This window comes from Anguilla rostrata, chromosome 2 (assembly GCF_018555375.3).
Source record: "Anguilla rostrata isolate EN2019 chromosome 2, ASM1855537v3, whole genome shotgun sequence".
Taxonomy (NCBI): domain Eukaryota; kingdom Metazoa; phylum Chordata; class Actinopteri; order Anguilliformes; family Anguillidae; genus Anguilla; species Anguilla rostrata.
In genome coordinates, this window is record NC_057934.1 from 18,806,353 (window position 1) to 18,833,852 (window position 27,500).

Below are 27,500 nucleotides of genomic sequence, written 5' to 3' on the forward strand. Positions count from 1 at the left end.
GAGCCATCGTCAGTCTTCCCATTACCTTGCATGTACAGTAAGTGATAATGCCAAAGAAAGCACAATAATGTCTTTCATAAATCCATAAGCCCAAAAAAATCCTCCCTTGTCAATCCCAAAACCCCACAATCAATGGTCTTTTTCATGCACACTGGCATGATGGGGGTCATCCCACTTCTCAGCCCTATGTTATCTCAATGCAATTCCTCCCAATTTAAACCAATGTTATATATGGGGTGTTCCATTTTCTGTTTCCTCAAAGAATTTCCCCAGCAATTTTAAGCTCTATGTTCCCTCAGCCCAGCGCCTTAACAACCAGCAACCGGCACCCTAGAAACCAGCTAGCAACTGCCTAGCAACCACCCAGCAATCACTATAGTATCCACCTGGTAACAGGCAAGCAATCACCAAGCAACTACCTGTTATTACTTAGCAGCACTCTAGCAATCAACCAGTGACGCCGTAGCAACCATATAGTGATGCCTAAGTGACCAACTCATTCACCCTAGCAACCGCCAAGCAATGCCCTAGCAACCACCAATACTCACCTTGACAGCCACTTGACAGCACCCTACCAACCAACTAATAATGACTATTAATAACATATTAACCAGATAGTAACATCCTACTGTAAATCCTGAACAAAAATCTTTCCTTTACAGATTCCAGGCATTAAACTTCCATCTTATCCATTTTTTGAAAAGTCGAATTAGCGAGAAGAATAAAAGAATGTGAGGAAGAACATGAGTATAATGACATCAAATGTCATTGTGTTCTTGTACAGAGGGCAAAGGGATAAAAGATTCAAACAGAGACAAAACAAGGCATGTCAAAGCTTACAGTTTGTAATGAGTTGGACTCATTTTATTGATGGACAACATACGCTACTTTCAGTATGCAAAACAACTTTCATACAATAAAATTTGACAAAAACCAGATTTCAGGAATCTGTAGCAAGTGGGCATACGACACTACCAGTCATGTGACTGAACAAAGAGCGACTCGGAAGCTGCAGGTCGGTAGGCAAATGTGGACCCGGAGGACCAGGGTTGGTTAGACCTGCATACACTGTAGCCCTCCAGTACCAGAGAACAGCCAGGCCAAACCAAGCCAGGTGACAAAATAGAGGATCAGTTGGCTTGTTTCCCAATGATGTGCTTTGATAGGATTTGTGTGATTTATGGCATTGGAAGACTGAGATAACCTTATTCTTATTTGTGTGTTTCGGCTTTTCAAAAATCACGTGTGTTCTGGCTTTTTATTACAGCCAACCAGTAGACCACCTCAGGTCATTGTAACAGTGATATTTATATGTTCCTTAAGCTTATTTTAACACAAATCAAGTTTGGTTCATGGCCCTTTGCTTAGTCTATGAATAATTTTTTATCTCAGTAGACCAAGCGCCCACACATTTAGCAGTTAGCACCCACTGATTTCACGTCAGTCTATAATTCAATTAATTAAAATGCTGAATGTCTTTCTGAAGGGCAGTCTGAAATACAGCAAATTACAGAATATGAAAGCGTTTGTTGAACTAACTGGTTAGAAGTCCTGAGCACAGGGCTCTCAGTCTTTATGGAACTTGTACACATATTTGACATAATGTGGTTGAAGAGGACAAATCGTCCCTGAATAGAAAGTATTAACACAAATTAGCACATTGCATTAAATTTTTTGGTAGAAATGTGATTTTTTTTTAAAATCATTAAAATCGATGTGCAAGGGCCCCCCCAAACAATATATCTTTCTTAGATATATTTTTTTCTTAAAAAAATATTTGTTTTTGCTCTTGAGATTATCCAAATTCAAGTGGAACATAACTCAGGTTATTATGTCGACACTCAGCAATAAAAAAGAGTAGTCTCTCATGGACTACTCTTAAAGGAAGCAATGGAGAAAATTTCTTTAGATCTTCGTTTTATTAGAACGTACTTGTTTTTGTCCTTGATGTTGTCTAGATTTCTTCAAATGGAACATTTCATTAGCTGTTATATCTGCCTTAAGCCACAAAAAATGAATAGTCTCTCTTGGTCTATTCTTTAAGGAAGTAAAAGAGAACATTTCTTTATATGTTCGTGAGAGTTAAGCATGTGATTACACAAGGCCAGCGTCTGTTCCCCGACCCTGTCCAGAGGGGCGGCTATGAGGGGCGATGGGAAGGGGACAATTAACGACGAAAGCCAAACGCTCAAAGATTCAGCCTAGCCACACTTCACACCGGCCACAACCACGAGTCCTGCGGTCATCTCTACCTTTCATATACGTGAAGCCCAAAGCCTCAAGTTCTAATCAGCAGCTAACATACAAATGGTAAGGCAAACTGTTTCCATGGCAACCAAACTAAAAATACACCCTTTTCCCCATGGTGATGTGTGACCATGGTAAAAAAAAAAAAAAGAATTAAAAAAAAAACCATGACGTACATTTCTCTCTTTTTTTTGGGTTCTGTTCTTTATATTTTCTTACCACCGAAAAAACAACGGAGACGTTTTCCCCTGTCTTCCCATGCCCAGAATCGCTGAGCAAAAGGTGTCCATCGTGTGATCTGCACCTCTGTCTGAACGCTGAAATTGAAGTTGATATTTACAATCACAGCAACAGGCTGGGACAGGCTCACTTGTCTTCTACCCTCATCTTCCAGCACACGGGACGTCCCAGTGAAACTGGGGTACGCACAGAGTGAAATAGGGCTTCGAGTCTTCGCCCACCATTGATCGATCCTTGTCAGTGAATGACGAAGGGCGCAGTTTCATCGATTGAGAATGCAGTTTTATTTCATCCGCAAGGAGGACGGCAAGGCCTCCTTTACCATATATGGAAAAGCTTGTGATGTAACGGAAAATAACACAAGGTGGTCAAAGTGAGCACCCAGATTGCAAGTAGGCAAGTGGAGTCAAAGAAGAAGCTGCAGCAAGACAACGAGAGAAAAGCTGCTGTTTCTGGAGGATAAATAAAAAAATATCACATCCTGCAAACATGGGAAATGTGTGCCGTTTGCACAGGTTAAGCCACTCTTTCTCACGTTTGTTTGAATGTTAGCCCACCGTTCCAAAGAAAGAAAAAGTACAGTTTGCTTACACTGAGGCTTTACTCCTCAATAAATCGTTGATGGTTTCCCAATCTGTGTCCCTTCGGTAATGGTTAGAGCAAGGGCCAAGGATAGCACGTCTATCACAGAGTACAGAATGTGGGCGAGGTTAGCTGTTGCACCCAAAAAAGGCTACTCAGTAAATATTCTGCAGTAAATATTCAGGTGCAAAGAGACAAATGTCAAAAATGTAGAAAGTCCGGAGAACAATGCAAGCTGTTATCACATCAGAATGTGTGTGGAACTTGCACAAAACTGTGCAGAGCACGAAGGATTCAAACTGTGAAGCACATGCTCAACTCGCTGGCTGGCCTTCCCCAACTGAGGTGAGAGAGGCTAAGGCTCCTCCTCTTCCTCTTCCTCCTCCATTGGTAGGTGTTCCCACCTCCATAAGTCCAACTTTCTGAAGACCCAGACCTCCATAATGGCAGCTTCATTATGAAGGAAAAACTAGACTGCACCTCGTGATCACACTCACCTCAAAGGAAAGGTCCCACAGGACACTGGCAGTGCCCTGCAGGATTAGGCTAATCTCAGACACGGCTGACACGTAAAATGTAGGACATAAACAACGCACACAGAGTCTGAGACAGGGCACACCTCACTGCGGAGCTGGGACACACGGGGGAAACGGAACTGGTACCTGGGAGGCCCCTGTGGACGGGTCTGCTCCTGCTGCGCCGGTTGCGGTTGCGGCTGCGGCTGCGGCTGCGGCTGCATGCGCTGCTGTAGGCCCCGTGCTCTCCTCATGCACTTTTGCAGCTTGGTTTCTGCAGCCATTGTCCTGCTATGAGTGTGAGTTCTGCCCTCATGCATGGCAAGTCTTAGTTTGGCTAAAAACAAACAAACAAACAAACAAACAAACAAAAGCAAAAGAAACAAAAAAGCAGAAAGTAAAGGAAAGAAAGAAACGCAGGAAAAAAAGAGCTGAGTTATGGAGAGCATGCAAAGTCCTCTCTGTCTGTTACACAGAAAACACAAAGTTGTGAATTTATAAAAGAGGGCTCAGAGTGGGGCAGGGACAACCCCACACAACCCCTTTACACGCACACACACACACACACACACACACACACACATGCACGTGCGTGCACACACACACACACACACACACACACACACACACATGCACGAGCGTGCACACACACACACATACACACACACACACAAATGCACACAGATACAGTACAGGAGGCATGTTACGTGAGTGACATTTCATAGGGAAGATGGTGCGGTTTAGGCCAATAGAGCTTCTTGGTCTCTGTACAACTTTGGTTTTAAAAGGAAACCGCTACACATGTCCCCAAACCAGAATGGAAAAAAAAAAACATAAAATAATTATAATAATAATAATAATGAAATAAATGAACCAAGCTAAAAGATAACAGTGTTAAAAGATGAATCTAGTAATGGGTTTTAAAGCTGCTTTCTTTTGCCAAATATGATATGTTCAAAGGGCCCACTTCATCTCACCTCTTTAGCCATCAGCTAACTGAAACGATTAGACACATACAGTGCTCATCACTTCAGTATTCTTATGGGTAAGAGCAGCAGAAGTGGATGATTTGAACATACAATTTAATCAAATTTGACTAAATTTCAATGGGAAATGGCCAAATAAGAGTTGCTCTTATGCAGGAACAATGTCTACTTCAAGGGGCCAACTGGAGTGACTATGCATCACTGAACTTGAGAGACTGTTTAGCTCAAGGTTTGTTGTCACTGCCCCAGGGTTTACCTGAGGGTAATGACAATTGGCGTTTTGCATTTGATTTAGGATAAATTATCATTACCTTTCGGCAATAGGCACGCTCCGGGACCAAGAAAAATCACGCTAAGTGTCGCTGGAGAACCCTGCCGTCAAACGTGGAGACCATGGAGGTGCAGGAGTGCTATATGCTATACGTTTGCGTGTGGGGAGGTAGTGGGTGGCGTTGTTGTTAGAGACAAAGAAAGCGGGACCGAGCACAGCGACACACAGACGGCCACAGAAGGACTCGAGTCGGGACGGGGACACAAATCTGCGATGGGGGGGGAGGGGGTCTGACTCAGAATCCCGGTGCGCCACCCCCCGTCCGTCCGTGCGTGCGTACGTTTGTCCGCGCGTGTGTGTGTGCGCGTGAGATCAACAAGAGAAAAGCGCCTTTCTTCGCCCGGCTCTTGTGATACGCTGGCCGCAAATGACGAAGGCAGGACACCAGGCGCAGAGGCAGCTCCCCCTCGTACCACCTACCCAGCAAAAGGGGGGGGGGGGGCGGGGTTTGGGTTGGTTTGGCACTGGTGAGCGCGAGCAGCTCTGTGTAAAGTGCCTCCTCCTCTTCGGTATTAACACAGACAGGGGAGCGCGGCTGGCCTAAATAAACCGCTTCTGATCCGCTGCTCAAAAATAGAACGGCCCGGACCTCGAACAGCCCAAAAATGTTCCCCTATCAGTACCCGCGCAGGCTGTTATACCCCCTGCCATGACGGCCAAAACACCCAACCGGGGGACAGAGAGGCAGTACACTGTGTGAAATGTGCAATTTTAGCGACCCTGTCCCACCCACCGCCCGCCGCCCCCCCGGAGCTGCCATTTCTAATTTGTTCGCAGGACGGGACGGCGGTAACGGGGATGTACGAGCACGCTCCGCGGGAGCTGAAGTTGGAGAGCGCCGCCTGCCAGCGTGTCCGCATCCAGCCACAGCGCCGCCTCGGAGGGGAGGCGCGATAAAACTGCGCGCGCGTGCAACCCCTTGGCTCCTGCACAGAGCGGGCGGCCTGTCTCCGTGACAACGACCTGAGGGACAGACGGACATGGCGCGCCGGACGAGGCGGGATGAGACGAGACAGGACGGGACGGCACAAGACGGGACGGACGGACGGGCGGACGGAAGAGCTGAAGGACAGACGGAAGCACACGCAGTCGGGAGCATGGAGCAGCAGCATCGGCGCTAGCGCTAGCGGTAGCGGTAGCGGCGGGGGCAGGGGCAGCGGCGGCAGCAGCAGCAGCGGGCCGGGGTTACTTACACACAGCCTGGTTGCAGACGCACAGCGCCGCCGCCAGGTCCGAGCCCTGCTCGAGACGCAGGGACTGCTCTAGCAGGGCGTCGGCCTCGGCGAGGCAGCGCTCAGAGCTGTCCCCCGTCCCTGCGGAGCAAGACACCAAGGCAACGGGGTGCGCGGCTGTGAGCGGGGCCCCCGGGGACGAGCCCGTCCCGCCTCCCCGCCCACAGCCACGCCCCCGTGCATACACACCCCCTCCAACAGACCTGGAAATAAACCCCGCCTACTGCCCCTCCCACAACCGTGTCCCACGGCCCCGCCCACTGGCAAGCAGGCCCCATACCAATAAGCACATGTTGTGCTAGTGTCACGTGTGTACAGTCTGTGTAGGCATATGTGTACATGTTTGTGTATTTCTGTATGTTCTGTATTTCCCTTCATAGTGGATAGGGCTCCATGTTACTTGTTTTCTCGGCTGTTGCTTACAACACAGTATGTAGCTACCCAATGCGTAAAGTGCAGACCAACAGTACCTCCGTCGAACGGAGAGGACCGTCCTGTACATGACCAGGCTACCAGGTCACACCCCGCCCTGCCCTCTTTTCTGGAACCCCACACTGACTGAGACTCACGAGACTTCAGCTCGGTCTAATGGCGCGGCCGACGGGCAGACGAGACTGGTGCCGCCAACTGTCACAGCTCCCTCACCCAATCAGCTGCAGCCTTCACCTCCTCTGAGCCGCACCCGCCCCCTTCCTCTCGCTCCGGCTCTGCATTACCTGGAGCTATCTGCCAGATCCTCTTCCTCCCTGTAGTCTCACCTACCTCTCTCTAACGCAGTTTCTCTCTTTCTTTCCATACCCTCTGCGCTTATTCCTCTCTCATTAATTCGATTCAACACGCTTTACTGACATGACATACATGGACTATATATTGACAATACATAAATACAAGCAGTACTGTAGTGAAACAATTTTAACTGAAGACCATTCACTCTAGTTATCCGAATGGTTACTTTAACAGCAAAATAATAAACAGGCTCTATATTTAATAATTAGAAAAGCATTTTTAAATGTAAACACTTCTAACATTGTCCCTCAAGTGGTGGGGCTGAGGTACATACTGTCCAGTAAGTGGGGCTTTTGGCCGCTGGAAGCTCTTTCCCATTGATCAGCAAAATCAGCTAATTTTTTTAATTAACTGAAATATATCTTCTACAAGATGGGAGAAGCATAAAGCTGTCTCTTTTCAACTGCTGATCTCTCTGGCTCTTCCTCTCCCTTACCATCTCTTCTCTCCCTTTTTTTTCTCTCACTCTATCTCCGTCTCTGTCTTTCTATCTCTGTGTCCGTCTCTACCTTTATCTTTCCCTTTCTTCTGTCCCTCCACCCCTCTCTCTCTCGTAGGTGTTGGTGTAGTGCGGTGTTTACCCTGGTGCTGTAGCTCATCCAGGTCCATGTACTTGCTGGGTCTGGGGTTGAAGCCCATGGCGACCTCTCTCTCCTTCTCCCTCTCCCTCTGCAGCTCCTGCTGCCGCGCGCGGCGAGCCACCTCCTCCTGCAGCTCGTCCAGCTCGCTGCGGCCTTCACCGGCTGTGTGCACAGGGGGACGAGCGCGCGCACACACACACGCACACATAGGGAGACACACGCACACGCACACACACACACGCACACATAGGGAGACACACACACACACACACACACACACACACACACCACACACACACACACACACACACGCACAACACACGCGCACACATAGGGAGACACACACACACACGGGACGCGTGCACACACCACAGGGAGACACACACACACACACACACATAGGACACACACACACACACACACACACACACACACACACACACAGGGGGACGAGCGCACACACACACACACGCACACATAGGGAGAACACACACACACACACACACATAGGGAGACACACACACACACGGGGAGACGCGCGTGCACACACACACACAGGGAGACACACGCACACAGGGAGACACACACACACCACACACACACACACGGAGACACACACACACACACACCATAGGGAGACACACACACACGCACACATAGGGAGACACACACACACGGGGAGACGCGCGAGCACACACACACAGGGAGACACGCACACACACACGCACACATAGGGAGACACACACACACACGGGGAGACGCACGTGCACACACACACACACACATAGGGAGACACACGCACACGCACACAGGGTGACATACGCACACACGCACAAACACACACACACACACACAGGGAGACACACACACACGCACACATACAGACACACACACATAGGGAGACACACACACACACACGGGGAGACGCGTGTGCACAAACACACAGGGAGACACGCACACACGCACAGACACACGCACACACACAGGGAGACACACACACACATGCACACATACACACACACACACAAGGAGACACACACACAGTACAGAGACAAACAGGGAGAAGGGATAAATTTAGGATTACTTTTCCTCAAACTAAAACCCATAAATTTTAGATTAGACTACGGACAAAATGTTGCGTATTACGTATATGTGTAAAACATGAATACGCTTTCACTGTGGCTCGCTAGCTAGATAATTGTTCTGTCAAGCTGAGGAAGGCACTAGCTTGAGTGTGGGTTGCAATTATAGCCTATTATATTACCTAGTTCTATTAATGGAGAAGTGACCTTGTCGACTGCAAACAAGTTTAGTTTCTAACTTCAAATCAAGAGAGTAGAGGTGAGTTTTACATTTTTTTTTATTTTACTGTAACTATGTTTAGGAGGCTAGATCTTTGATAGCCACTCCCACAACAATGACACGTTTGGTGCACATGACACTAAGCCTGAAGTGACTGACAGATGGAAGTGCCTATGTGGTAGTTGGTCTATAAGGTTTGATTTTCTCAAAAAGAGACTGCTATTGGTGTGGGAAAACTTTCACCTCTGAACCATGCTCTGAATTGCATTCTACATTTGTGAATTGTGTTATACGTGTTATTTGTGAATCATTCTCAATATTTGTAAACTGCACTTCACATTTGTGAATCCTGTTGAATATTTCAGATAGTTCAGATTAATTCATCAACTGTGGTCTTTAAATTTCACTCTACATTTCTGAATCGTGTTCTATGAATTTGTGAATCATACTCCGTATTAGAGAATTGCACTCTACTTTTGTAAATAGTGTTTTATTTATGAATCATGCTCTGTATCTTTTTTTAAACTGACATTTAGCATACAGTATGCTCTCTTTCACACACTCTCAGAGTTACGCAATGTTACATAAGATTATCTCACTAATACTGGAACAACAGTATGCACCAAATGGAACATGTTTTAACAAACTGCTAACATAAAACCCCAGCCAACATACAAAGGCACACTATACATGTGCACACAAGTGAGCGTGTGCACACACACGCAAACACACACGCAATCACACTGCCAAGGGTGGACAACATGGATCTAACAAGTAATTTAATACATGTTTCTCCATGCCTTTATTAATCAGTATTTTTTCTAATACTGGATGTACTTTTACAAAAGAACTTGTTTACAGACTGAAATATCAAAACTGGTATTAAATATAATTTATTTTAAAATATTGCAATCTGTGACAAAAACTATGGAAATATAAAATACATTACCATTATATCATACATTTATAATCGTTTCCTGTCCAGTCAATGCATGATCTGATATTTAAAATGTATTACTATTAAAATCCTGGTTAGCAGTAAAGTAGGGCAAACCAGACAGGCTGCTGTAATATTAAAAGGACCGTGCTTTTAAAGGGCACGCGTTATCACAGCCTGTCTCAATACAGAAACAGCGGATGGGCGTTTTTCTATTTGGTGATCTGCCCCTTTAACTCGAACAGCATTTGAGATCCTTATGTATAAGGTGCTTTAAATCATACCAGTGAAACCTGATATAAACAAATTCCAGCTATTCTTGAGGGTGCCATGCGCACACTCACCACCTCTCTCACGCACACGTATGTGTTCGTAGATGCACACACACACACACAAATACACACAGATCCACACATCCACTTCCACGCACACGCATACACAGTTGCACGCAAACCCACGCGCGCGCGCACACACCGAGGTTGACGTGGCTGCTGTTCCAGGAGGGTGTGGGCGTTCTGTTGTCCTGCAGGATGGCACTGCTGCTCTTGGATTTGGGGACACTGCGCCAGGACGGGACAGGAGTCAAAGGTTTCTTCACCGCAGCGTCCCTGTGGGGGGGGGGAGGGGGGTCATGGGGGCACGAGGCCAGCATTACAGAACTATCTGTCACCTCACATAAGGGCACTTGTAGACGTACACAAACATCAACAGGTGCCCCAATACAGTTACCAGGGAACAGTGTTAGTCTTGGAATGAGAAGCTAATGTGTGTGTGTTTTCAGGCATATGTGTAAGTAAAAGCAGATGGTTGCAGGTGTGTTCTGGTATATGCCAGTGTGTGTGTGCATGTGTATGCGCATAACTGCGTGTGTTTCTGTATCTGTGTGCAAGCACAGGTACTGCGTGTGATATCTGTGTGTATGTGTATGTCAATTCAATTAAATGTTTTAGAATTTTTGCAGAGATGCTACTTCATAAGCAAATAAAAAATAGAAAATTGGGAAAGACTGGGGAAAACAATAGTGCAAAGAAAAAGCATTAAAACTGGTGGGAAAAAAACTTTACAAAACTGGGAGGGCCTGGGCTATAATGGGGAAGCCCATTCTTTCCGGCTGGCTAACTGGTAATAGGCAGGTAATCTATTAGAGCAAATAGTCACGGTGGTTGCAGAGAGAGATTATATTAAAGCAGCTGGTAAAATAATCCAAGACGTTTATATTAGTATACAGATCAGAAGAGCAAGGGGATACATCCAGGCCTCTAGGGGGCGCCATATACCTGAGAGGGGTGGCTCTGTTTGCCTCAGCAAGGGGCATATCCATGCTGACAGGGCTATTGCTGTTCCTCTCGCTGCTCTCGTAGCCACTCTCCATCCTCTGAATCAGGCGGGGCGGGGGGTCGAGCCCCCTCAAGGGCGGCGGGGGCGGCGGGCAGCGCTCCACGACGCTGGCGACGGGCGTCAGGACGCATCCCGGCCCTGCCCCGGCCCGCCCCGCCCCCGTCCCCGTCCCGAGTCCCGTCCCCACCCCCTGCGCGCCGGCGTCCTCCGGCAGGGCCATGGCCCCTGGGGGCCCGCTCCCAGCCTGCCGGGGCCGCTCCCGGCTGAAGATGCTGTCGATGTTCAGGGCCTCGCGGCGGGGCCTCCAGGCCGGGCGGTAGCGCCCCCCGGAGGAGCTGGACTTGGACTCGCTGCTGGTGCTCTCGTCCTCCCAGTCGTGGGCCCGCGCCCCGGGCTCCGAGCTGCCCACCCCCGAGCTGGAGGAGGACGACAGGGGCCGGCTGTGCGCCATGGGCCCCGGGTCCTTGAAGTCCCTCAGCCGGCCCGACGGGCAGGGCTTGGGTGTGGACCGAGGGGTCTGCTGGTCTTTCAGAGTCTCCCCTGGAGGGGGGGAGGGAGGGAGCAGAAAAAGACAGAGAGAGGGGGAGAGAACTAGACTTTAAAAGAATTGTAGGTCTCATGGTAAAATACTGGCAACTGGGTGCCAGAACATTACCGTATAAATAACAGTAACAATATGTTAACAATAACAATAAGCAGTAACAATAAGCATACAGAAGCAGGCTGAATATCTCACAAATGTTACATGTACTATGGAAATGATTTACACTTCAGCTGTTTACAGTTTTGTTCCCTAGCTATTTTCAGACTTTCACCTAAAACTCACTGACATTTTTCACTGTGTACTATAAAAAACATAGCATTGCTATTTTTGCTGTTGTGCTTCTTTGAAATACAGCATTAGAAAACTGAAAACTGAGAGAGAATGAGAAAGAAAGGGGGATGGAAGGAGAGACGGCGAGGGAGCCCACACCTGGAGCGTCCATGCTGCTCTGGGAGCCCTTGTCGTCGTCGTCGGGGTGACAGACGACGGTGCCCTGCGAGTCCGAGGAGAAGCGGCTGGCCATGGACTCGTGGTGCGGGTGCGAGCGCCGGTGCGTGTAGCTGTCCGCCGAGGAGTCCGTGCGCGTGTCGCTGGAGATGGACGGCTCCCGCCCTGGGACCGGCAAGGGGGGAGCGTCACGACAACGGCGGCCCGAGGGCTCACGTTAAAGGCAGGTGGGGTGGAGAAGGGGGGTGGGGGGGGGACTGTTTACCCAGGTCACCCAAAACACCGTAACAACCACCTGCGCCGTGACAGCTTCTACTGTCCGAAAGCGAAGACGCCGAAACCGAAATGCCCTGCTCTTACTGTTAGCGCTACTGCTGGGGAATGAGCAATTTCATCCCTACAGAGCTGAATGGAATCTCAACAACAGAGACGGCTTTAGTTTCACACAGCTAGCCTTTAATAGCCTGATGTGACTCCGAGCCAGAATAAATGACTGTGTGACCACAGAGAGAGCTCTGTAGGGTTAAACAAATCAATACACCAATAAACAACTTCAAACACCAGGTTAGAATATTTACCGTGTTCATCATACGAGGAGGATTGGCAATTTACAACGGAAAATCGAATTCCTTATGGCGGCTCTGACACACACATCTACTCCTAAACAAATCTATAGTGCTTGTGATGAACAGAAAAAGTTAAAGAGAGAGAGAGTAGTAAAAGGTTGTTCTGCTGTTACTGCTGAGTGAGGGCTACCTACTGTATGCCACGAAAGGAGGAACAAACATCAGTGTGATTTATTTATTTCTTTTCTCTAGTTGGACTAATTTTCTTGGATTCACATTTACAGGTAAACTTTTGGTGCAACTGAGAGAAACATCCATACACGTTTTCATATTTTTAACAGTTAAATTATATGTTGATTTTCATAGGCCCTTAATAGTCAGTTGGGAAATATTTTTGCAGGATTGAAATGAATGTGCCAAAGTCACAATCAATGTATTTGTGATGCGAACACATCATGGCCAACCTTTCAAAAGACCTAAATAACTAATAAGAACATCCTATTTTAACAATTAAATCAAATTTCAAGGCCAAATGATTTGTACACATTAACACGTCTATGTCAGCATACAAAGGCAATTTAGTAAAACAATAACATGATTACCCAAAGTAAATATGGCATTAAGGTTAACCTGAGAATGTTTCCCCAAGAGAAATCGACAGTGCCAATCATAGTACTACTTTAAAACAAGGGCACCCAGATATTCAGGCAACTACTCAAACACAAGGCTAAGCCCTCTGCAGGAGCTCTTCTCCTACCCTGCGGCCCCCTTCTCCTGACTGGCCGTCGCTGCTGGGCTCCCTTACCTGAGTCTTCGCTGTCGTAGCCAGCCTTGCTGCAGTGGTGCAGGTCGAGGTGAGTGGGCAGGTCCTGCAGTGCCACCGGCGTCCCCCGGGGGTCAGCGTAGAGCAGCAGCAGGGGCTGGTAGTGTCCCTTGATACACCGGGAGACCACATCCTTCCACTTGGGCCCGATCTGACAAGAGACGCACAAAAGAGGAAGCATGGATTTGCAGCACACAGTGATTCTTCAGAAGTAGGTGTGTTTGCATGTGTGCGGGCTACAAAAAGCCAAAGACCTCTTTTCTCATTTTTATTCAAACAGATAGAAGAGCCTGCGTTAAATGAGTAATAATATAACACGTAATAGAGCGCAATTTTTTTCAGAATCATAATTTCAACCGAGTGTCTCTTGAGCCATCTCCTCAAATGCACTTACCATTGACACAGTAAATAGCTTAAACCCTACAGGCCACAACGTGCTTGAGCAGAGGCCACTCTAAACTTTCTTTTTTTTTCTTTTCAACCATACAGCAGTGGCTTTTTTTGTTTTGGATAATTGCCTTGCTGCATAACCCAATTACCAACTTCAGCTCACGAACAGACGACCTGACATTCTCCCAAAGAATTTCCTGGTAGAGCAGAATTCAGGTTCCTTCAATAATAGCAAGTCATCCAGGTCCCAAGGCAGCAAAGCATCCCCAGACCACCACTACATTTGACTACATCTTACTCTGAAATGCTGAATTTGCTTTACGGCAGATATAACGGGACCTGCGCTGTCCACAAAGTTCTGCTTTCGACTCATCTGTCAAAACATCATCCCAAAAGGCTTGGGGATCATCCGGGTGCTTTTTTGCAAATGTGACATGAGCTTTGATGTTTCTCTTGGTTAGCACTGATTTCCACCTTGCTACTCTGTCATGAACTGCATTTTTGCCCAGTCTCTTTCTTGTGGAGTCATGAACACCGACTTTAGCTGAAACTAGAGAAGCCTACAGTTCTTTCGATATTCTCCTGGGATCTTTTGTGCATTTGTTGCTGCACCCTTGGAGAAATTTTGCAGGCCGGCCACTCCAAGGAAGATTCACCACTGTTCCAAGTGAGCTCCATTTGGAGATAATGGCTCTCACTGTGGTTCGGTGGAGTCCCAGAGCCTTAGAAATGGTTTGTCACCCTTTCCAGACGAATATATTTCAACTTACTTTTTTTAAACCCTTCTGTATTTCCTTTGTCTAATATTACATTTTGTTTATAGTACAATTCAGTCACACCATTCAGTGTGATAAATATGCAATAATAGAGGAAATCAGGAAGGGGTCAAATACTTTTTTTCATGGCACTGTACCAACAGGTACAGCTCCCTAACAGACCTTCTCTTTACATCACAACATTGTGTACTGTTTTCTTATATCTGTGGATTACCGGAGTTTATGGGAAAATATACTTTGTTCTCAATGCCCAGATTCAAGGACTATTTACTGCATAAGAATAATCTAATCTGCCCAGATCAGGAAGTTTAATACTCACAAAAATTCTGATAAGTTTTCAGTCAGCCTGTATTGCATGCTGTGCTCAAACTAGTGCAATGCAGACAAGAGTTAAAGAGAGGCTTTCTTCTTTATTCTTAATCGATTTTACTTAATTGAATTTTCTTTTAATTTGCATTCTGTACCATAATGAGAAAAGAAAACACTACAATAGGAGACAAAATTAAGAGAAACCTTTGGGATTACTTGGCCATTCATTATTCAGATAATTGCCATCCTTAATCAAACAATCTCACATTGTGCGTCTCTTTCTTCACATAACACTACAGAATGCAAATTAAAAACCACAATCTGTATAATATAATCAATTTACCACATTCGTACTTTTTTCAGAAGCAATTCAGGGGGAAAAAATGCAGCCACGAGTACATCAGCAATGCTCAGCCAAAGCCAAATTTGAACCTTCAACCTTCTGTGTTATTTAAATTTTTTCTACAACAGAGTGCTGCACCGCACTGCAGATATCTACGATCACACACAAGAACAGCCTCTCATCTATTACTTCCAGCATGGAGACTTCCACCTTAGCAATGTGTCTCTGCGTTAGTGCTGCGCATTTCAGAGGTTGCACTGAGGCTCATTAAGACGAATGGAAAAGAGAGGAAAGTGAAACAGTGAAAAGAAATCAGCAGAACTTCATTTTGAAACAGAATGGCCGACATGCAGGAGTTTACCACAGCCAAATGCTGCCGTCTACCAGGTCTTGCACATGAAGTCCAAAGCCTGATTAATTTCACTATCAAACTCAGAAAATGGCGGTAAACTAAAAAAAAAAGGCGGTAAAAAGTGTCAGCAGTATTAAAGGGAAACAGTCCTATGCTTAGAAACATACATTGGTTAGTTAATATGAGGCAGCAAGGGGACTACGTATGAACTCCCTTTGTCTGAGGGAGGAGTTTGTTTGCAGCCAGTTGGTTTAGTTCTGGACCTCCATCCCAGGGAATATTACCTCTTTGACATGTGCGTCGTCAAAGTACATCCACTTGCGGATCTTGGTTTGGAAGAAGAAGGTAGAGTAATGCTTGCCGTAGTAACACACCATGCCCACAAGGTAGAGCTCTGACTGCTTGGCCCTGTCATCCGTCACCCGGAAGAAAAGCTGTGGGCGACAAGGAGAGGGCCAATCAGGTTTCACCACAGTATGGAGCGGCCCAATCAGGGTTAATCATAGCATGAGGTGGGCCAATCAGGTTCCAGCATGCTTGCATAGGCTCTGTTCACAGCTCCCCATCAGACTGCTACTAGTGGTAATTGATACCCACATGCTAATTTGCACAACCTATATTGTTTCCTTAAAAGTCACCCTACAGTCAACCTCGTTTACTGAAGGAAATCCATTACTGCTTCTGCATGTCAAAACAGGCACTTACAGAGATGAGAAAAAGTATATTTCTACTTGTAAGCAAGCACGTGTAAGGTGTCTTGTGATGGCCATCACTATAGTTTTAAGGAAAGCTAACAACTAGCAACAATCCTGAATCATACAACTTGGGTCAGCTCTATTTTTCGTCTACAGTTAGCAGAGCACAGGGGTACTCGCACAATGAGTACTAGCTTCTGTGATATTCACAGTCCATGATGAAACCCTGAATCTTTTCAAATTTGCCGTGGATACGGACATCTGCCACATGCAGAAATATGAATAAATAGGGATGTGAATAACTTGCTTTCTCCCTCTCCTCTCCTGCTTCGGACAATATCATCCTCTCAACCTCACTTTTCCACTTTCAATCACTCTCTCTCTTTCTCACTCTCCGTCTCAAAGTAAAATAACCACTTACAAGCAAACTGGACTGACTCAGCGTTTCTTAATGGCACGCTGTCACGTCGGTAATAAGCGGAAGGGTGGGTTCACGGTCTACACTAGGGGGCTGACGGTTATGGCTGTCTCTTACATCGCCCAGACGGAGGCAGGTGCCCAGGCTGTGGATGACATCTTCAGCCAGGTCGGAGTTCTCCGAGTCCCACACCAGGCCTATGGTGATGATCTCTGGGGAGTTCATCAGCACCCGGCGAATACGCAACATCTCCCCACAGTTACTCTGTGAGAGAGAGTGAGAGAGAGAGAGGAGAGAGAGAGAGAGAGGGGAGGAGAGAGAGAGAGAGGGAGGGAGGGAGAGAGAGAGACAGAGAGAGAACGATGACAGTTATTTCACCAAAAGAGGATTACCTCCCTGTGAGAGAGGGTTGAGGAGAGACAGATAGGGCTGGGGGTTTGTGGGTGCGTGCGACAGAGAGACACACGGGACAAGCGAACGTAAGAGAGAGCGTAAGTTGACTGCGGGGCAGAAAGACTGAGAAACAGAAGGTTATCTCACTGCCATGGACAGAAGGACAAGAACAGGGAAAGGAGGTTCATCTCCGCGCGTAACACAATCCATCAATCCGGCACGGACACTCAGTACACACGTTACCACGAATGTCAACACCAGACAAATGCGCTTTCTTTTTTCAGTTGTTTTTTTCTCTCTCCTGAGTGCATTCCCATGTATCCGTCCCCAGACATGTCCCCGCCCCCCGGATGCTGGCCCCGCCCCCCCCTCCCCGGAAGGTGTCCTACAGCACGGCAGCCGGTCCCCGGGGGCCCCTCGGCGCTGGCAGGTACACGCTGTATCGGCTCCGCGGAGGGGGAGCGTCCGTCTCGCGGAGCTCCGCCGCGGCAGGCCAGCAGGCGGTCAGTTCCCGCCCGTAATGGCGCCGGTGTTACATAACAACACCGCGGCGCGCCGAGCTGACCGCTCCTCTCCTCCGCACTGCCGGGCGGGCGGCCCGCACGCGACCCGGGCTGCTCAGATCTCGCACTCCATTGGTCCGTTTCAAAGCAGAGCCAAGGCGAAGTCCCACGCCACCCCGCCACCCCGCCACCACCCTCGAAAGCAGGGCTCAGGGAGCTTCTATAACTTTTATTTTTCTTTGAGTCAGCTCTTGGCCCACGACAACTTGGCAGAGCGAAGGGAGAGGGAGGGAGAGAGGGAGAAGGAAGGAGGGAGGGAGAGATGGACGGAGTGAGGGAGAGAGAGAAGGAAAGGGAGGGAGGGAGGGAGGGAGAGATGGAGGGAGAGAGAGAGAAAAGGAGGGAGGGGTGCTAACAGTCCGAGAACGCTCGCTGTGCCTGCCATATCAGCAACATTTGTCACAGGAAAACATTTCCTCCCTCGTGGGAAACAGGGGGAGAGGGCAGGCTGGCACGGGCCGGCGCAGGCTGGTACGGGCTGGCATCGGCCTTTGACAGGAAGGGATTATGTGCAGGGAGGGCCAGGCTCTGGCACCATGGCCCTCATCTCAGGGGACAAACAGATCCACGGTGAGCCATCCCAGAATGAGATGCAAAAACATGGAGCGCAAGCCAGCCGAAATCAAAGCCCGGAGAACCAGCCTGAACACAAACACTTTGAAGAAAACAGCCTGAACACAAACACTTTGAAGAAAACAGCCTGAACACAAACCAGCCTGAACACAAATGCTTGGAAGACAACAGCCTGAACACAAACACTTTGAAGAAAACAGCCTGAACACAAAAGCTTTAACTAAACAGCCTGAACACAAACACTTTGAAGAAAACAGCCTGAACACAAACCAGCCTGAACACAAATGCTTGGAAGAAAACAGCCTGAACACAAACACTTTGAAGAAAACAGCCTGAACACAAAAGCTTTAACTAAACAGCCTGAACACAAACACTTTGAAGAAAACAGCCTGAACACAAACACTTTGAAGAAAACAGCCTGAACGCAAACGCTTTGAAGAAAACAGCTTGAACACAACGGCTTTAAAACAGTCTGAACACCCTCACAAAAAAAAATCAGATGGGAAACTTGTCGTTTTCATGTGTGAAAATCAAATTTAATGGTTTCACGTGTGCTTGGCTTTTCTCACATGAATGCATTTTCATATAGAAATAGGTCATAGAAATAGGTCACACTGAGTCATTAGCATCTCCACATTTTCACCTGTCACTGACTTTTTAAAATGTCAACTGCAATTTTCACATCTGAAAACAAAACATGTGACTTGAAATAGCCTAGTATAGGTTATCTTTATCCACTCCCATCTTATCAGTATGATTATTTAGATTATTCACATGTGTACTCTTCACATGCTGGGTGTTCTCATGTGGTTTTTTTATTAAGGCCACAGCAGCTTTTAAGAAAACAGCCTGAATACAGCAGCTTTAAACTGAATAGCCTGAGCACAGAAGCTTTAAACTCAACAGTCTGAACACAGCAGCTTTAAACTACACAGCCTGAACACAGCAGCAAGAAACTAAACAGGCTGAACACAGTGGCTGTAAATAAAACAAAATTAACACGATGACTTTCAAGTGCAATTTATTGACAAACGTTAAGATTTATGGTATTTAACCGAAAAAAAATTCAACAAATATTTGATATCTTTTAAATTTTTCTCTCCAGTTATGCACCTCCATGTCTACCTTTTAAGATATCTCTGCATCACTCACAGCCACACTCACCTGTGAGCGAGTGACTGCTGTACATCTACAGTGCACACAGTACTACAGGAGAGAGCCAGCTCTGACTGAGCGAGAGGTACGCCCCTCGCTGATGACCTCTCTGTGGCCACTTCACATGCTGCTGACAGGAACTAACGCAGCAGTGTGCCAAGTAACTCAAAGAAAGAATACTGTTTTTGAGAGACTGGGTTTTTAAAAAGAAAAATGTTCCCGTTTGAAGAAATGAGAAATCCAAACACCCCTCCACAATACTACTGCAGTCAAATCCTCTCAAGTTCCAATCTGCATGGCCACCAATAATGAACCAAAGCTTTGTGATTCTGTGCAGCCTCTTCGTGGGAGCCAAGAAAAGCCCCAGGCTTTACGGAGTCAGCTAGCGGAGAGAGCCTTTGATTGGCCACTTGGCCCAGCCTGTTGAACAGCTTGGCCCGGCCTTCTCACAGCTCCACACTCATCACCAGAACCAAGCGCTTTATACACATCCAAAGCAATTAACTTTCCACATACGGTCACACACACACGCACACATGCATGCACACATGGACGCGCACACACACACACACACACAACCTGTCCAGAGACAAATACACAAACTTACATGTACGAACACATACAAAACTCAGAAGTCAGTGATTCAGGTAGAGAAAGAACTCAAGAAACAGAAACTCAGAAGTTAAACTGACTGGGTACTGATTTAGCAAGTCATGGGACAGTGACATAGGAAGGAAAGCTTACAGGTGTCACAGGAAGTGAAACTCACGGGGCAGTGACACAGGGAGTGAAAGTTGTGGGACTGAAACAAGAAGTCAAATTAATGAGATAATGACTCAAAGAGAAACCAGATTCTATAAACCGTTACACGGGCCTGTACACTGAAAGCTCTATGAGCTGTCTCTCTACCTTTTCTGTAAAAATGGAACATCCAGTAGTTATGAATCAGAGTACAGAAGGAACATATAGAAGCTGAGTATCTGGTGAATCTATAGGATATGTAGTGAAACTGATGGGAGATTGATGTGGGAAGCAAAACTCAGAAGGCAGTGATACAGGAAGTGAAACTTACAGGACATTGACACAGGAAGTGAAACTTGGGGCACATTGATACAGGAAGTGAAACTCATGGGACATCGATACAGGAAGTGAAACTTACAGGACACTGACACAGGAAGTGAAACCCAAGGGACATTGATACAGGAAGTGAAACTCATGGGGCATTGATACAGGAAGTGAAACTCATGGGGCATTGATACAGGAAGTGAAACTCACGGGACATTGATACAGGAAGTGAAACTCTCGGGACACTGCCTCAGGAATTGAAACTCACGGGACACTGACACAGGAAGTGAAACTCACGGGACATGGATACAGGAAGTGAAACTCACGGGACATTGATACAGGAAGTGAAACTCACGGGACACTGACACAGGAAGTGAAACTCACGGGACACGGATACAGGAAGTGAAACTCACGGGACATTTATGCAGGAAGGGAAACTCACGGGACAATTGCGCAGGTCGCCCATGGTGCTGGCGGTGCGGAGCAGCTCCCCGAACATGTCCGGCGTGGGCTTCTCCCGGCACTCCAGCATGCGGACGGCTTGGTTACTGCAGCAGAGGGGCGAATGGGGCAGACGTGTCCTCAAGCGCCGGTGTCAACGTGACCCTCAGTGCACCCCACACGCGGGCGGCGCGTTCACTTTCAGACCGCCCCCGACTGACTCCCATTGCTTTATTTACCTGTCGCATCATTTTAACCACACCCCTAAATCAAGCACAACACAATGAAATCACTCCATCCCACCCAACAGGCAATATGATGAGCAGCTGGTTGGCACATTGGCTTTGAAGTTTATTAAAAGCATTTAAAGTGGTTTATTAATATAACCGTTTTACATCACTTTGAATTGGTCCATCATTTGTTTTTGACTGTAAAGTACAGTATAGTCCATGTTCACGGATCATCGCTAAACTGAGTTCTGTTCAGAGGTCTAGGTTCTGACATCACTTTTATGGAATGAGGATTAATGAACAAAAACTCATTAAATTTGTATGCCTGTGAAAATGAACTTTTACATAGTTCAAACTGCAACAATTCTTAAAGACATTATAGGCCTATATGAACATAGCCGTTCCTGGTAAGAACTATATGACGCCACTTCTTTGTGATTCAGTATTTGGTTCACTGCAAGAAGAAGCATCTCTGTCTTTGGCTCCGTGACACTTTTCTTTGATGAATACGATAATAAACTGAAGTAGACTGATCGGTTGTAAAGTTACAGTGTGCATGCGCGCGCATATGTCTGTGTGTGTGTGTGTGTGTTTGTGTGTTTTGTCCGCGTGCGGGTGGCGCGCGGCGCGTGGGGGAGGTTCAGCTCGTCTGCGTATTCGCCCGCGGGGACCCGCTGGTTTCGCGCGGGGACGTGAGCGCGGGACACACTGAAGACGTTCCTTTCACGCGTTACTAATGCAAATCATTTCATTCGCGCTCTTTCTCCTCCCCCCCACGCGAACGTTCGTACCAGACGTCTCGGGCGCCCGTCTCCTGGCAGCCGGCTTAACTGGCAGATCACGCCGGCCCCCTCGGGGGAAGGGGGGGGGGGGCTAACGGGTGGCGTGGGAGGGGCCGAGACGACCGCTCCGAGGCGGCGTTCAATCACGGCGGGGACGATCTCGCCCGGTTCCACGTGCGCGTCGGCGTCCCACGCCCCCCGATGAGGGCTCCTATTAGCTGGTTTCCAGGCGACCTACATACCCAACCCGCTGGGTTACGCTGCCCAGCCGCTCATCCGACAGTCACTCACGTTCTGCTCTGCAGCAAGACCTTCCCTTTCTCTTTCGCTAAAATGCCTTTAATTGCCTATTCTTTCTAAATGTGAAATATACCCCACAGCACAGTCCATTTCCCCCACAGTCCGTGAATATTTTTATCTGCAGAACAACGTTTACCGTTTTACTCAGGAAATGCATTAAGACCTCATTAGACCTGTCACCAGATAGAAAGATAGATGGATAGATAGACAGATAGAGCAATATCGCTTATAATTTCTCAAATCCACTTGTTTCGCTGATGCAACGAACAGTACAACAAAACACAACACAACACAATTACTAATTCAACAGACAATACATTACACGGTATATGAAAAACACCCCATCTGGACTTACACCGGAACTCATAAAAGTCTTAAGATACTTTAATGTCTGTTATAAACTAGACTTGAACTTCAGGCAAGGAGGATTAAGCCAGGCCACAGTCCATTGCAGCAACTAAGGGGTTAATATAAATCAGATCTCTACTGACCTCCACACTCCTCTCCTCCAACCCTTGTTCCCATTCCCACACTGAGGGACCGTCCCTATCAACATCGCCCCCACTTACCAGAGGGAGGTGGTGGAGATGTAGTGGACCATCTGTATGAAGGGTAGAGGGTCTGACGTGGCCCCACAGCTGTTACACACACACTGAGAAGGAAACACACACACACATAAATACACAAACACACACACACACACACACACGAACAAACACATACACACGCACACCATTAATAAATGACCGTGTCTTGTTGTCCATTGATTTGTGCTTTTTGTCCCTATTTGGAAGGGCGAATCATAATTTGTAACGTTTGAAAGATTCTTTGTCAGTTTTGGAGGGCACGGGCCAGCATGTGTCCCCTGAGGCGCGGGCCGCCCGCCGACGGGGGAAGACCGCTAGCGCCGCGCTCAGCTGGAGGACCTACCCCTGCGGCGAGGTGGGGGAAACCCTGCGGGCTGAACCTTGAGACTCGACTACGGCCGATGACATCATCCCCGAGGATCCCTATAGCCAGACTCCGCCGTGACCACATTAAATCAGCATCGGACTTCAGGGGCACAGGTGTTTCGCAGGACACCAGTGAATGGAGGCCCGTGAATGTTTCTGGGAGGACTCCTTTGTAGACAGCTAACGCTGAGCCCCAGGGTCACCTCTCCTATCTCCCAGAGCAGCTCCAGATAAATCGCACCTGTGTAAATTCTGCCCTATGTTTGCCCTCACCTTCACCGTCTCACAAAACAGTGATGATGGTACACCTCACCTTGGCTCGGAAGTGCACTAAGCAGGGGCTGCCTATAAACAGGGGTGAGCTTCTGCATTGGAAAGGAAAGCTACATTCCAAAAGAGGACGGATGGAAATTACTCACACCGCACGACAAATGAGGCTTACATCATTTTTTAAATTAAAATTTTTAGAAGAATTAAATTAAATAAAAGTGAATCAATTTCAGAAGTGCCCTTTCTTTTTCAGAAAACTGTGTTTTTTGTACTGTTGCAGTGTTTTTGTTATTAATAAATTGTAAAGAACCAAAAATAATAATTTTTTAATTTGCGTTTTCTGGTGCGCGCAGTACGTGCGGAGGGAAACTGTGCTGCGGGTGAGGGGGGGGTGGAGGGGGTCGGACGCTGTGTTCAGTGCACAGACTAATGCGATGAGTCACCTAGAGCTGCAGGAAAGTGCGTGCGGTGTGTCCCTCCTCCTGGGGAGGGGGCGGGAGCGGGGGCGGGGGCGGGGGCGCGGGCTCCACCCACCTGCTCGAAGAGCGTCATGGCGAACTTCTGGTGCGGGATGCAGTGCTTGGCGGTGCAGATGTCCTCCTGCGTCTCATCCGAGATGTGGAAGTGGATCCGCATCAGCAGGTTCTCCTGCAGTACAGAGGGCTGCGTTATTCCTGCAGGGCACTGCGTGTGTGTGTGTGTGTGTGTGTGTGAATGTCTGTGTGTGTGTGTGTGTGTGTGTGGGTGTGTGTGTGGGTGTGTATGTGTGTGTGTGTGTGTGTGTGTGTGTGTGGGGGTGTGTGTGTGTGTGTGTATGTGTGCGTGTGCGTGTGAACGTCTGTGTGTGTGTGTTTGTGCCTGTGTGTGACTGTGTTCGTGACCGTGTTTGTGTGTGTGTGTGTGTGTGCAAGTGTGTATGCGTGTGAGTGTGAGTGTGTGTGTGTGTTTGTGAGTGTGTGTGTGTGTGTGTGTGTGTGTGTGTGAGTGTGAGTGTGTGAGAGCTTGCAGCCCGCATTTTTCATTCATTTCTCACTGTCAGCACTCTCTTCACATTAATCTAATCAGGAGAGGAAAAAAACACATATATATTTCATAAGGGGCCTTCGATTCACTCAGAGAACAAATTTAAAATCAATCGATCACACTACTAGGACCTGACACTCCAATATATCGCCCATAACGGAAAGTTGTGAAGAAGAGCAGAGAGACCAAAGGATGAGGCCCTCAGCACCACTATACCTTCCCCTTTCCATCCCTCTTTCATTTTACAGCTGCCATCTACTTCGAGCTGTCCTTTGCCATAGCAAAACAATGCCTCAAATAATACACAGCTAATATGTCCATGCGCATTATGCTTGACATAATGAAACTGACTTCATGCAATCATCACAAATCTGAATATGAATTGATCCAATAAAAACGATCTGTAACTATTGATCCAATAAATTCATAATCATGACCCCACCACAATGAGGTAAGCTGCCAGAGTGTATAAAAATAGTTGCCAAAAATTGATCTGAGAAAAAAAGGAAAAAAATTAATTGCAGTACTTCTGCTTCTTCTGTTTTTGATTGACACATGAACATGTTGAAAAAAAAAAAACTGAAAGCTGTGATTTGCTATAAGATACAGGGATAATTTACTATGTAGTTTCTCATTATTTCAGTTTTAGTGAATGGTTTTGATTGGCTCAGACAGTTGAAGGATGTTGTGATGAAGGATATGTTACATACAGAATTTGTGACGACCTGTGGGCATTATAATGAGGCATTTGCAGGATGTGATTTAAAGTAAGAAAATACACTTGAATGTACCCACAAACTAGCTTGTGCAGTGATGTTATGCCTCCAGAGGTTGGACATATATTACTTGATTTTTAAATAAATCCATGTTTAATCCTATTTTCAGTTAGAACTATTCTGGCACAAATTTCTGAATATTTGCAAAAACCTGGTTGCATCTTGGGTCCACCAAGTCTACAAATCTACCATCACCACCTCCAAGCAAATCAGTTTTTTTTGAAGGGGTTGCCAAAATAAAAGCCTCCAAGTAAGGCAACCGCCAAAAATAAGCATCTGGAGTTTGCTAAACTACATTGTAATTTTGATAGAAACCAGACGTTGTGGTTGTTATGGCCAAATGAGACCAAAATGAATCTTTTTGGTCACGCACACCACCGGTAGGTTTGGCGTCAGATGAAGGACGCTTGAGTTTTAAAGAATGCCATACCTACGGTGAAATATGGTATCTTTGATGTTATGGGGCTGTTTTGTCCTGCCGCTTTTGGTGAGGTCAGTGTGACATTAACGGCTGCAGGTGCTAAGACATTTTGGCCAAAAACCTAAGGTTAGTCTGCCAAGAAGCTCAAGCTGGCTGCAACTGGGCCTTTCAGCAAGACAATGATTACAAGCACATCTCAAAATCAACCAAGAAATGGTTAACCCATTGCAAAATTACTGATCGTGAATGGCCATGTGAATCTCCAAAATTGAACCCAATTAAAACTTTGTGGTTTGAATGGACGAGGGCAGTCTAGAAGCACAAAGGGATCACTAGGTTCTCAAAAGATTCTGCAGGAAGGAAAGATCATCCCTGCATATGTTCACCAATCTCCATTAAATATTCATTAAATCATTAAAAACAGAAGACAACAAAGTAGTGTTATCCATGCAAAGGAAGAGTGCACAAAGTACTGAAAAGACGGGCATGAATGGTTGTGATGTGCATTGTTTTAAGAATTGAATTCATAATTTGAGAGAGGAGCTATTTTTGGTTGAGTCCATTGAATCATTAGTACAGCTGAACATTTTCCACACATTTGAGAATTAAATATAGCTCATCATTTGTACTTGTTGTTCATTTTTTTTTACCAGTGCCCAAGAAATTGTGGAAGACAACCGCACGGCACAGTGCGCATGAAGGTTTTTTATCTATCCAATTATTCTGCCTTAATTTTCTACACGCTTGTTGCGCATGCCTGCTTTAGGGCCAGTGCTATCTTTCCCCGCTGCCCGCTGCAGCCCGAATGTGATTTTCGCCCCCCTCTGAGCGATCGTCAAAATTTCCGTCGATTTTCATCCCGCCGAAATCCGCTCGGCAATAAAAACGCCACGAGCCTCTGGAGCGCGGCGAACGCCATCTGACCCGACGCCAGCGCTCGCCCTAACCGCTCGCTCGCTCGGTCCGCACTTTCGGGGGGCCGCGGCACCGAACGGACCAATAAACGGACCGTAAAAAAAGACGAGAAAATAAAAGCTTGCGAATTTCTTCGTTCTTCGTTCGTTTCGTCGTTTTTTTTTTTGTTTGTTTGTTTTTTTTTCGTTTTTAATACGCGGTTGGCAATATCAGCAGAACACCGCGAGCTGCTGCGTGGGCAGAATAAAGGAGAGGTCCTAATAAGATGGGGGGGGCGCGTGAGGGAGGGGTATCTGGCCCACGGCCTGATCCAGCCTAATAAACGAAAAGGGGGGGGGGGTAAATCAGGCTCTCCGTTGGGCTCCAGCGCCGGCCCTGCCGGAACAAATGAAGTGACGAAACGGAGCGGGACGGCGGCCGGAGGGGGCGGGCCGTAGCTCAGCGGCGGATGACGCCGTCGGCGCCCGCGGACGCGCTCGACCCGCCGCGGGAGTGCGGTGCGGCAGCTAGGCACACTGAGATACGGGTTTGAATCGAAGGCAGGACGCTACCCCAGCAGCTGTACGAACGGTGGGGATGTATACACTGATAAGGGCTTTCACGTTACAGGTATACTGAAAGGCCCCCTGCGATCCGACGCTCCTGTGGCTAAAGCACAAAGCCGCACGCCCAGCGGCATCATACTTCAGTTTAGCACTGTTCCGAGTTCCCCTTCCCCCAAAACACTGCCCTGAGCTCATCGCCCAGGTTCCCCTTCCCCAAAAACTCTGCCCTGAGCTCATCGCCCAGGTTCCCCTTCCCCCAAAACTCTGCCCTGAGCTCATCGCCCAGGTTCCCCTTCCCCCAAAACTCTGCCCTGAGCTAATCGCTCACGTTCCCCTTCCCCCAAAACACTGCCCT

At 47.3% G+C, this 27,500-nt stretch overlaps 1 protein-coding gene across 2 annotated transcripts in view; it reads right to left on the reverse strand.

Annotated features, from left to right (window-relative positions):
- LOC135247501 (inactive ubiquitin carboxyl-terminal hydrolase 54-like) overlaps positions 1-27,500 on the reverse strand; it is an 86,728-nt gene that overhangs the window by 731 nt on the left and 58,497 nt on the right. Inside the window, exons 5-15 of one of the 2 annotated variants that reach the window (XR_010328226.1) lie at positions 24,000-24,113; positions 22,812-22,894; positions 20,932-21,037; positions 16,858-17,004; positions 15,912-16,061; positions 13,440-13,608; positions 12,051-12,233; positions 11,017-11,617; positions 10,214-10,347; positions 6,095-7,662; positions 3,905-3,921 (exon numbers count right to left, since the gene is read on the reverse strand). Coding sequence is in view for 1 of the 2 variants with exons in the window: in XM_064321005.1 (XP_064177075.1) it covers positions 7,501-7,662; positions 10,214-10,347; positions 11,017-11,617; positions 12,051-12,233; positions 13,440-13,608; positions 15,912-16,061; positions 16,858-17,004; positions 20,932-21,037; positions 22,812-22,894; positions 24,000-24,113 (1,849 nt within the window). In the remaining variant the exon portion in view is untranslated. Of the gene's footprint in view, positions 1-3,904; positions 3,922-6,094; positions 7,663-10,213; positions 10,348-11,016; positions 11,618-12,050; positions 12,234-13,439; positions 13,609-15,911; positions 16,062-16,857; positions 17,005-20,931; positions 21,038-22,811; positions 22,895-23,999; positions 24,114-27,500 lie in introns of those variants that run through there. The other variant, XM_064321005.1, reaches the window with a different exon arrangement.